Source organism: Trichogramma pretiosum, unplaced genomic scaffold (genome assembly GCF_000599845.2).
Source record: "Trichogramma pretiosum strain Unisexual culture from Peru unplaced genomic scaffold, Tpre_2.0 scaffold2, whole genome shotgun sequence".
Classification (NCBI taxonomy): domain Eukaryota; kingdom Metazoa; phylum Arthropoda; class Insecta; order Hymenoptera; family Trichogrammatidae; genus Trichogramma; species Trichogramma pretiosum.
In genome coordinates, this window is record NW_019641687.1 from 4,175,009 (window position 1) to 4,187,601 (window position 12,593).

At 39.7% G+C, this 12,593-nt stretch overlaps 2 protein-coding genes across 2 annotated transcripts; both read left to right on the forward strand.

Moving 5' to 3' along the window:
- The first annotated feature begins 5,169 nt into the window (after positions 1-5,169).
- On the forward strand, positions 5,170-7,237 carry LOC111694224 (prolow-density lipoprotein receptor-related protein 1-like). The gene is made up of 3 exons (XM_023461536.1): positions 5,170-5,263; positions 5,325-5,758; positions 5,829-7,237. Exons 1-3 carry the CDS (start codon positions 5,170-5,172, stop codon positions 7,155-7,157), a joined length of 1,857 nt encoding a protein of 618 aa, XP_023317304.1. The 3' UTR covers positions 7,158-7,237.
- A 3,581-nt stretch (positions 7,238-10,818) lies between these two features.
- LOC106658756 (cyclin-H) lies at positions 10,819-12,515 on the forward strand. Its single transcript, XM_014380861.2, has 6 exons — positions 10,819-11,017; positions 11,166-11,390; positions 11,460-11,633; positions 11,710-11,935; positions 12,025-12,139; positions 12,232-12,515. Exons 1-6 carry the CDS (start codon positions 10,901-10,903, stop codon positions 12,371-12,373), a joined length of 999 nt encoding a protein of 332 aa, XP_014236347.1. The 5' UTR covers positions 10,819-10,900; the 3' UTR covers positions 12,374-12,515.
- Positions 12,516-12,593: the final 78 nt, after the last annotated feature.

A 12,593-nucleotide genomic window follows, 5' to 3' on the forward strand; every position in this document is an offset into this window, starting at 1 on the left:
TCGGGACTCGATTTTTTCCTATTATAGCCCAATAATTTTTGATACGATATACTTGATCGAAGACCGTCAAAAAGTAATAACCGAAAGGACTATCGATCGTGTCTGATTTATGGGCGTTTCAATCTACTAATTACACACATCAAGCGCTCTACGCTTTTTTGTTCTCTCGTTTCTGAATTTCGCACTCGTGACGAGCCTCCTTCTTTCTACTTTTCGAGAAATCCAACGATGCAGAATTCGTAGTTTTCGTCCGAAAAAGAGTCATTTCTGCAATATTATAAAGTATCCCCGAGTAAACAGAACAGATCGTTACTAACGCAACTTTTCATCCGAGCCAAGTGGCCAAATGAACAGAAAACCATTCAATAAAGCACGGCTGCATGCAAAAGAGTAAACGAGTTATAATACGTATAAACACACTCGAGAGAAGGAAACAGAAACAGAGAGAGCTAGCACGCATCGAATGGCTTTAGCACCCAATAAAGCGCCAAAAGTGAGTTAAGCGTAAATGTGCTTCTTTTTTTTGTTCCCCAATGCAAAACAAAAAAATGATGATCCTCTCTTCTATTGCCTCCTCTTTTTTTCTCGTTCTCGTTCTCGACTTTGGAGGTAAAAGGTTATAAAACTCAAAGAGAGAAAGAAAGAGAAAGAAAGAGAGAGAGATAGAGTCGACGCGGTATAACTTACCTTTGTAGTCGTTTCTAGACCTCGTTTGTGAAACAGGTAGATCGGCCCGAAAACAAAGAACGAAGGCGTTTCTACATATATACCCCGTGCGTATATGTATGCGCTCACCCCAAGGAATATTTAAAAAGTCCCTCTGCAGTTCTTTTATAATTACTTCCGACCTATCTCTCATGAGCCATATAAGTTTCGCTCGCCGAGTGATGATCTTTCTCTCTTTCTTTCTCTCTTTCTCTTTCTCTCTCTCTTCCTCTACGTTTTTGGGAATCGTAACATCTCGCACACGCGTTTATATATCTGCATCTGCGCGCCCTGCGCCTATATTCTCCTCGACTCTTTCCACGAATAAAAACATCATACCGCCGAGGAGAAAAATTATTTGATCACTTTGGCGAAAAATACAAGGCGTCGAAGATGATGCCGAAATCGGCCCTCTGTATCTCCTCTCGCTCTCTTTCTCGCTCTCTCTCTCTGCAGATGCGCGCGGCGCTCGCGCGATTTTACATGGAATATTGATTTTACGCGTATGAGAAACCTGAAGACATAATTAAGAAGCAAAACTCTCATTATAGAGGCTTACCGGGCCCGTGCGAGCGTGCACTAATGCAAAGTTACATAATATACAATGTGTGTATCAGGTGTATCGATTTTAACAATGTTATGATTTATGAATATAGCGAGATTATTGCTCACTTTTTTTTCTAAAGCCAAAATTCAAGAAAGAAGCGAACTCGTGCGTGAAAATTATCAAAAAGTTCGAATTACTAATAACGTATCATCAATTCTCATTAATATCAACAGCTCTTGAATTACCAGCAACAATAATAATAAATCACCATTTGATTCTTGTAAAACAAGATGCAAAAAGACACCAAATTGGTTGGAAAAATTAGCCGGACTAACATATATTTGCCCCCTAAAACTTTTGGCTGGTCAAGCCGAGATAATGAGCCCCAACAGTTGCAGTGTCCAGCGCCAAGATCCGTGCGCTCGATGGTCATTCCATTTTCACGCTCTGATTCGCTCCGCTCGACCCCTTTTCCCGAAAATTTCGACCCTCCTGAATTATGGCTGTCAGCTCGCAGACAGAGGCGACGCTCTTCTTCTTCTTAGCTGCTTCAAGCTGCGAAATCAGCATTTTTCGATTGGTAGTGCAAAGTGTTAAAAAAATTGTTGCTTTTACGATAATCTGGCTAGTCGCTTCGCGTTTATTGCGAGAATGATTTACTGCCTCGCTTTATTGCGATTCGTCAGAATAATCCGAGATGGATCTTTTTGTAATATCATAAATAGGCGCATTTAAGAGTGACAAATCGACGCTACCTTTTAATTTACAACTGATTTAATTTGTTTCAACGTGGACATTGTATAGCGATTTTATAATTCCAATATCCAAGACGTAATTATGATTATTTACACAATATGCGAAAACTGACACTCTTGGCTGCCTCGGCGCGCGAGGAATGGTATTATCGGAGAAACTGCGCGCGGGGCCTCATAAAAGGAGAGCGCGCCAAAGTGTTGAGAGGGCGGCGTCGGCGGCGTCAGGCGCTCTTTTTTTTCTCTCTCTCTCTCGCTCTTTTTCGTGGGATGCCTTACACATGCATAATATAGAGTAAAAAGTAAATTCGATGACCTCGTTAATGTCTGGGTGCTTTATTGATTTGCCGAAGAGAGAACCGCCGGCCAGCCGAGAGCGCGCGCGCGGCTATAGACACACTGCTCGAGAGCCGAGAGACAGAGACAGAGAGAGATTATGCCTTTTAGCGTCAGAGCGTTTAAGGCGCGCCCGTTGCCCGAGCTATATACCTTGCAAGCTAGCTCCGGATTTTTTTCTCTCTACGTAGAAATCACACGTTTGAAAAAGCGTCGTCGATGCGAGATCGCTCGGTCTAATAAGTGATACGTAAAATTTTCGTATTTTTCACAAATGTCACCGCATACGTCCTATAAGCAGGGGTTTGTGCAAGTACCATATGTAACGTGGGCATTTCCCGGAGATATTTCTGATAGGTAAAATATCGTGTGCGCGCCGTAACATAACACTTCTCTCTTTTCACGAATGCATACACAAGCGTATAATACGTGCAGGAGGAAAACCAACAGATCGGGGCCGTCAGGTAAATTATACTTTGCATGCCCAGGAGCAGAGATCTTTTTTTACGCACGTATCCTGATCGCGAGCGTGGCAAGTGTGGAGATCGCGTAAGCGCGCGTACACGTACACGCACTCGCACACAGCATTCCAAGACGAAAAGTACGAAACGGATCCGTAGGTGCCTCGGACGGAGCCCGTTCGACCGTGCGTCTACCGCTCGAGCTGTATGTGTATCCATCAAAAAAGCTCGAGGCATAAATAATACACAACATCGTAGATCTTTATCGGCGATGCGCGGAGGGACTAAAGACACGCGCGGTAGCTTCTCTCTCTTCTCTCTTCAATTTTTTTTGTTGTTCTCTTCATTATGAAGAGGTGAGAGTAAGACGCGTTCGGTATATACATGGTCTCGGGGCCGCCATCGTTATAAAACATGACATAGCGATACGGAGCCGCTCGCGCTTCGATTCGCAACCACTAGCCGATGACTCCTTTTTTGTTCGTGCGCGTGTCTCTTGTGTGTGTGTCTATAATACACGTAGTACACTTGTGGGATGGTTGACGGCGCGGGACATGCCGCCATCCTACTTTTCACACGGAGCTTCAAGCGCGCGCGCGCGGCTTCTAATGTCGGATTTTAAAATCTTCCTTTACGGACAGTAATTATTGTTGCCGCTCGGCATAATTGGTTCGATGATACACCGGGGGGAAATCATGAAATACAGCCGAATCTAAGCCGTTTCCGCGTCTCGTCGACGACAATGAGACATGAAAATTTATACACAGTGGCAGACGTGCATACAGGATGAAAAGAAACATTCGAGTTAGACTGTCCAGAATGAGGTGAAAGAATCAATATGAAATTGAGTATCAGTAGTAAGGATTATTCAATGAGGTGACGAGAAGCCGCACAATCGAGGCGCCGCCGATCGATTCTCAATTTTTTTCTCACACCTAAATGTGTCAATGCTTGCCGAAAGAGAGACTTTTGTTTAAGACCGACATATTGTGCGAGTTGAATTTGAGAAAGGCAACGACACCGCATTACGTATGTGTGCCTCCAATTACCGTAAATGTGGGCGTTTGCGCATTTTTTCAATAAAATCTTTGACTAATCCGTGATTCGGTGTCCGATTGCGTTGGCCGCATTTAAATACGCAGCGGAAAAATCTGGAGAGATCGAAGAAAACCTCATTGGTGGCCTGGCGTTGCGTAACCATTTGTGTGTTCTAGCTCGGAGCTGGCTCGCACACATCATATGCTATGCATAGCGATCGACGCAACGCGTTGTCACGCAGACGCGCGAGCAACGATAACGAGATGCGTCCATGGCGTATTATACGCGCAGTCAAGCGCTCGCATGAATAGACATCAGACACTTGTTAGCTTCCGCGTCAATGTGAGACATAACAATATGATCGCACCGCGGGACACTTTTGGCCGCCGTTGCCGGGCTGCATTACATACGGCACGCGCTCGGGACTCTGCGGGTGTGCCTAAAATTAGGCGCTCTCCGGGCTTCCTCTTATCTCGGCTGGAGGCGCGCGCACGACCGTAGGCATAAATCAAGCCACGCTTATGCTTGACGGGCCTAATTACGCGACGTTACGTATGTATTATATGCATTACGTCCAAGTATTGTATACTAATCCTTCAATGAGAGAAAAATATAATACCTCGCATTCTTTCTCGTGCGATGAGCTCTTGATTGAAACGCGAGACGTCGTTCTGGAAAAGAAAGAGCCGAAAGACGCAACGGATCCGAGGTGATCCGGAAATGCCCGCCCGAGCACACGAGTAACACAACTGGCCTCGAATTATCGTGTTTTGTAACCTATATATCGGTGTTTACGTGTGCTACACATGTACAGCTTATACGTCTTCGACCAGCGGCGGCGCGAGTAGTTCGAGCGTAAATATTTGCGGACAATTTACGGCATGCGATGATCGGTTCTCTCTCTCTCTCTCTCAACCCCTCCGCGTGCTCGCACCGCTGCATTATACATGTATACGTGCATGTATTACCCGGGTATTAAGTTAAATCGTTTAATTTGACACAGCACGGCTAGCACGCGATAAGACGTTGATTGCCTGTTAAGCTATTCGCGATTATATTTTCATTTCAATCGTCGAACGAACGAATACATTTTTTGCTCAATTTCGCCCGCGAAACAACACGGATGCGCGGGAGGATTGAGAAACATTTCGAGGCACTTTAGTGCATCACAATTAAGCCCACTTGTTTTCGAGCACATGTTTTTTTATCTGATAAGACCCGAAAATTTATCGATAAGATCGAAAAGTTCACTCGAGTATATTCTGCATTGTGAAACTCTCGAGCGCAGAAGTACATCTCGAGATCGAAAATTCGATTTAGAGCCGAAAAGATGTGCAAACCCGAACGAAACTGCTATTACGTGTCTGCTGGAGCGATTGTCACTCTGGTTATGATTATCGTGGGCGCTGGGTTTTCACTGATTCGTGAGTAAAAATTAGCCAATTAAAAATGTACATCTCGAGTAAAAGTAATTGTTCCGTTCAGACAAGCGTGCCAATGTCACCGATATATCATTGAAATTCTCAAACGGACTAGTGATTCAATTGAACAACTCGTCGCTCTTGGCTTTGGATGTCGCTACCGGTAACTATTCATACGTTTTCGAAACCGACGACATGATAGACTTTGATTTTTATTCTGGACATCGACTATTCATAAACACAAACAAATCCATTCAAACTTGTTCGGAGACCTGTAAGGGGATCAATGAAAAATACCATTTCAATTGGAATGCCGACGCCATCGTGGCTGATAAATCCAGTCGAAAATTGTACATAACCGATAGAAGCGGTGAAAACTTGTATATAGTCGATATAGGCAATAAATATTACAATGTTGTGCATTTGGGCATCAGTGACTTGCAGAAGATCGTATTGGACTCTCTGCAAGGTCTTGTCTTCATTTCCACGCCACAAACTGTAAATATTAAATTCAAATTAATTGGTAGACAAGGCCTACAATATATTAACTCTGTATTGAAAATTTCAGATAATCAAAGGAAACATGGATGGATCATGGTTCAGTGATATCGTACAAAACTGCTCGGTATCGGCGTTCGCTTTAAACAGAAAAGAAAAAAGTCTCTACTTCGCTGATCGTCTCTTCATATGGTCAGTCGATTATTCAGGAAAGAACAAACGATTGGTCGCTACCACCAGAAATCACGTCACGAATTTGGTATTTTCGGCCGGGAAACTATTTTTTACGACCGACGGAGGTGCCAGCACTGCGATGTCATCGTGCTCGGTGAGCAATGGCGTCTGCAGCGACATCACGGATACTCATTTACCCGGGCACATTGTACAAATGAAAGCTTACAACTTTGCCGACTGGCTGGTCGATAATCCGTGCCACTACGGCTCGTGCGAGCAAATGTGCCTTCTGAACGCCAACCAGAACTACACGTGCGCCTGCAAGCTCGGCTGGCGGCTCGCGAGCGACGAGATTAGCTGCGAGAAAATCCACGAGTATCTCATTTACAGACAGGATAATTACTTTCGCGGCATCATTTTGAACTCGACGATGAATCAATTTAAAAAGGCTTTCGAACCGATTAAACTCAACTCGATCGCCGACGGGGCTCTAACGACTTTCGACTACGATGCCCGTAAGAATGTCGTCGTCTTTGCCGATTCGCTGACACTGAGAAAACTCGATCTGACCAGCGGCAGCGAAAAATTCTTTCTCGAGAATCTTTCGAGTGACGGCGTGCTCGCTCTGGACTGGCTGTCGGGTAAAATAATCTACGTTAGAGACGACGTATTCGGTGGCTGCCAGCGAATCGTGAGCCGTGGCATCGACGACTTCAGCGAGACGGACAGCAGCGTCGTGCTCTACAAAGACTTCGATCCTTTCGAGCGCGTCAGGTCGTTGACGGTCCATCCCGTGCGAGGTTTGATTTTTTTCACGATATTCGAAATTACGTCGAGGCAATCGCGAATCAGTCAAATGCGGGTAGATGGGACTGAGGCGAGATCATTTTTCGTAGATAATTTTTCCGATAATATTAACGAAAATTTGCTAGCCATTGATTACAGAGAGGATCGATTGTATTGGTTTAGCGCCGATAACACGACTTTACATCACACTAATTTAGATGGAACGGATTTAATTTCTTCGAACGTACAATTTTTAAACAACCCCACATCCGTAAATGTTTACGAAAATTGGGTTTATGTTACTGATTCAATCGGCATATGGCGAGTTAATAAAAACGAAAGCGATAAACACGTACAGTTGATAAATGATGTGGGTATTCACAGTGCAAAAATCTTCAGCAAAAAGCAGCAAATATTAGAGAATGTCACAAACAAATAATCATAACAACAATGACTCAATTGCAAGGGTTATAAAATGTCGAGGCCCCGATGACGAAAGTTGTGCGGAGAACCCAAATGACATTTGACTTTTATATAGGTGCTGGATAATTTATGTTGGTGTTATTTAGATAGAGTTTTATCACTGTGATTTTCGATAATGAGTATCAGTATCGGAGATCAAAATTCTAAAAATCAGTATTGTTCGGTTTCTCGCGTGGACATCAGCTTGTGTATACTATGTGACTATTTTATTGATTGTGTCGTTGTATTTTTTTTTTCTTGAAAAATTTAAGAAAAAATTAAATCGTTTTTCATCATGTACAACTTTGATTTCAAAAATTTACGCACGGTTTATCAAGATAAAACTCGAGATGCCTTCTGGAAAGTGTTGTTTGCCGGTTTGTTTTTCACTGCGTTGACAATTGGAGGTGGCATAGGATTGCAATTGTTAAGTAAGTGAATTTGGAAGTAGTTGCAATGGGCATTTTCAATATCTACCAATCGAATTTTACTCTTAGGCCAGAAAAATTCACATAAAGTCGTCGTGAACGAAACCTTACCAGAAGTCATCGTGCCATACACAAATGCGTTAATTATTCAGTTGAACTACACGTCGCTGTGGGCCATTGACATACTCGATGAAAATTCAACTTACACTTTCGTAAACAGCAGTAAAGAGGCTGCTCATGTTTTTGAGTTTTATCGAGACAAGACGATCTACTTTGGTGGTCGCGACTCGGAAAACCCCATAACATCATTGTCAAAAAAGTTCATCGAACCGACGCACCCAGGAAAATGGAACGTGACAAGTTTTGCAATCGATGATTTAAATGGAAAATTGTACGTCCTCGATGATTACGTCAATGAGTTGATCATTTTTGACGTTGAGAGCAAAAACTCTACTGTATTATGGAGCGATTTGGACAGCGCCAAAAGTATTGTTTTAGATCCGTCAGTGGGTTTATTGTTTATTTTAAAAGAGAATTCGGTAACGTATTGATTGTAATGCTCTTTATCGTGTTTCGAATAAATCGAGTCATTTTGTTTTTCCTCAATCGTTCCAGATTTTACGAGCTACAATGGACGGAAGATACCCGAAAATAATCTACTCGAACGATCAGGAAATTTCAGCTCTGTCGATCGAGCGCAAGAGCAAACGATTATACTTCTTCGTTAACGGAGATATCGAGAGTATTGATTTCAATGGCCATTACAACAGAATAGTCACCAAGTTCGAAAATGAAACAAATCCTATCGTGAGCCTGACAGCCTACGATAACAAGTTATTTTGGGCTCGTGACAACGAATCGGTGTATTGGACGTGCATAATGCACATTGGAGCTTGCGACAAATTTAAGCCGACGTCCGCAAACACCTCGATAATAGCCCTGAAGGCCTACGATTTTTCCAAGTTGGAATTGCCGAACGGCTGTCTGCTGCACGAGTGCGAGCACATGTGTATCGTCGCCACGAACGGCGCTCAAAGTTGCATGTGCAACACCGGCTGGCGATTGAAGGACGACGAGAAAAGCTGCGAGCGCGTCGACGAGTACCTCATTTACTTGCACAACGACGTTGTCTCGGGAAAAATATTGAGCTCAAATCAGCGCTCGTTCGCGGAGGCAATGCTGCCATTCAAATTCAATATCGATAAAACATTGAATTTGTCCATTAATTTCGATCTAGATACGCGTCGTAATTCAATGATAATCAGTGACAGCTCCAAGATTTATGAGATCAAATTGAATCGGACTCACGAGGAGCCACTCGTTCTAGATGCTGCAGACCGGCCGTCACGACACATCGCGGTCGATTGGATATCGAATATTTATTACTACATCAGCACGGATGATGAGAGTTTGAAAAATTTCATTAAGGTTCGTAGAATCGATGCCACTTACGACTCAACGGGTCACAGAGTATTGATGGAATTTGATATATCCATCATGCCCATGGAAATTGTTGCCCATCCAAATCGTGGATATGTCTTTTTCATCGAATCGAATAACAAAAATTTTTCAACTCAAATTGGAAGAATCCATTCCGATGGTTCCGAACTTATGCACTTCTCAGGAGATGCTACTGTAGCTACAAAAACATTGGCCATTGATTATGAGTTAGATAGACTATACTGGATCAGCAATGATGAAAAGAAAATCTACCACTCGACATTGGATTTTGCCGATATTCAATCGATTAACATTACACACATTATAGATCCGCTATCGATAGAAATTCATAAAAATTTTGTATACGTTGCCAATGCCTCGAGTATATTGAGAATGGACAAAAGAACTGGCGATTCGATGGAGCAATTGGCACCAACGAGGGCACAAAGTGAGAAAATTGCGACGATCCACGACTTCAAAATTTTCTCGCCCCGAACGATCGAGAAAGATCATCCTTGCGCGGTCGATAACGGAGGTTGCCAGGTTTATTGTTTTGCCTTGCCCAGCAATGACGGCCTGACGAAACAATGTTCTTGTAACGATAAAGAAATAATACAAGATGAGAAATGCTATGGGCCGTCCGTACCCACAGAATAGTGTAGATAGTGCTGATAATTATCGAATTATTTTGTCCCAGCCGTAACTTAGCCGTAAATTTTGTTAATAGGATTCATAAAATTTAAAAAAAAATTGTCAATAAAATGGGTACAAAATCATTGCGCTATGTCGATTCATTGCAAATAATGTAGATGGCCCTTGAGTACTTACAATTGAAAAAATAGTTTTTTTAGAATAAAATCTTCTGTATATTTATTATCTTCATATGTATATCAATGTTTTAGAAAATAATTAGTCAATTAATAAATCTGAAAATATTTTGTATCTTTTTTAATGAAAATAACATCCCTTGAGTTACATTGTATGGAAGAAAATTTATGTCAATGAATTTGATAAAATTCTTGAAGGACAATTTATACATACTGCGAGATTCCTTTAGATTAATTGTTATCCAAGTGCAATCATGAGCTAAATATCAATTGGAGTTACAACCTGAATACTTATATTATCATTATTTTGATAATTTTATTATCTTATTCATTTTTTAAAGTTATTTACTAAAAGAGAATTGTGAAAAATATGGTAAATTCGGTAAAGGAGTCAGCTAAATAATTGAAGTTTGATTCAATTATTTAGCTGACTCAAAGTTTGTAGTTTTAATATTCACTAGATGGCGCTCGTACTTGTTTAATGTTTTAGTATTTTTTCAGAAATGTGTTCTGGCAACTTAATGTAAAATTATGCCAATAAAAAACCTACAAATTGAATTTAGTATTTTTTTTGATGTAAAGCGACTTGACAATTTGTCACCATAGTAATAATACCAATAAAAGTCTTGAAAAACTAATATTAATAATTTTTTTCACACAAGATTTACCCGAAATTAAAACGGTTAACGGTTAAAATGTTCGATACTAAAAGATGAAAAAGAAAAAGAGTTGTTGAAAATCGCAAAAGAAGCCGGAAAATCACATTTTTAATCTATAGTGACCTTCGTATGAAAAATTATCGTTTATAGCAATTTTTAGTAACCAAATTTTGGGTAGTAAAATTTCGAGTATCGATTAATCGAGATTTTCGACTCATCGCACCGGTCAATGAATCCGATACAATATCGCATTAGTGTATGCTACATTCTCTGTATACCGCGTCGTCAGCACTCGTCAAAGTGTAAACAAACTTATACCTTTTAGTAAATTTAAAAAAGGACAATTAATCTTTCCGTGGTTCAAATATGTTTCCTGTGAGTTCTCAAAAAAAGCATTGGTTGTTCACCGATGAAAAAGAAATTGCTCAACTGCGTGAACAGGCGAATGCCGCTTATATTGTTAAACATGGATCTCACATGACAGTAAGTTACTAACAATGTTACGTCAGTAGTAATCTGCAGATTGTTTTCAAGACAATTGATCCAATTAATTAAATTAATTACTAAATCATGAACGCTTGTATTAAAAATGAGGTTAGAAAATTTTCAAATAATGTGATTTTTATTTCAGAAAGAGAAGAGAGAAAATCATTTCTTATCATGTCAGGAGGAGGAAAGTTTACTCAGGTATTGGGAAATATCTATGAAAAAATTTTGCAAAAACTTCAATCCACCTATGCCAAAAGCTACAGCAGCCACATCGTTACACTATTTTAAAAGATTTTACCTGCGAAACAGTGTAATGGATTATCATCCTAAATATATAATGGTTACCTGTATTTACTTAGCGTGTAAGGTAAAGTTTTCCACTAATTTATTATTCAATTTTTTCCACTTCACATACCTAACTTTGGTTATATTTCAGGTAGAAGAATTTAATGTTTCAATTGTACAATTTGTCGCCAATGTAAATGGAGATAAAGAAAAGTGTTGCAACATAATTATAAACAATGAACTTTTGTTGATGCAACAATTAGATTATCATTTAACTATTCACAACCCGTTTAGACCTGTGGAAGGATTTCTCATAGATATTAGGGTGAGTTTGCTTCAAATCATTCAAATGATTTGAAACATATTTTGTTTAGTCAATATATTTCAAATTTTATTTCTAGACAAGATTTCCTTCTTTGGAAAATCCAGATGATTTAAGGCCACTCATAGATGAGTTCCTTGAAAAAGTATTTTCCACTGACGCAGTTTTAATCTATGCTCCTAGCCAAATTGCATTAGCCGCAATCTTACATGCTGCATCATCGACAAAAGCCAATTTAGATTCTTATGTGACAGACTTACTTCTATCCAGAGAACAATTGAAAAACATTGTTGCAGCTGTTAAAGGTACTTTTCATTGAAAATTTGTTCTTATTGAGTAGCTACTGTATTAGTAGATATGTAATTCTGAGATAAAATGCTATTATTTATTTCAGAAATTCGAATGATGGTAAAAGGTATACCAGCAACTATATCAGTTGAAACTATGAAATTATTGGAAAAGAAATTGGAAAAATGCAAAAATCCAGAGAATGACCCTGACAGTGATATGTATGTTTGAATTTATTATTGAAAATTTATATTTATATTATTCTTAAAACAATACTTATAAATACTGACTTTATTATTTGAAAATTTTTTAGATATAAACAACGCATGGAAGAAATGATAGATGAGGACGACATTTCTAATAATAAAACATATGCTAAACTTACACACTCACAAAGTGAGTGTAGTAATGATAAAATTCTAGATCAAATTTTTGACCAAAGTATATGTAATTAATAAAAAAATTATATTGGTCAATAAAAAGTACATGAAAAATCAATCATGTTTTAAGTTGACGAATGTTAGATAATGATATTTGTTATTAGGTGTTTACAAATTCAAATTGAACATACAATAAGACTTTCATTAAAAAATATCACAGTTTGTGCATGATTTATCTGGCCTTTGCAGTTAATCAATATTGTATACTATTTAACAAATTTTACTTCACATAATA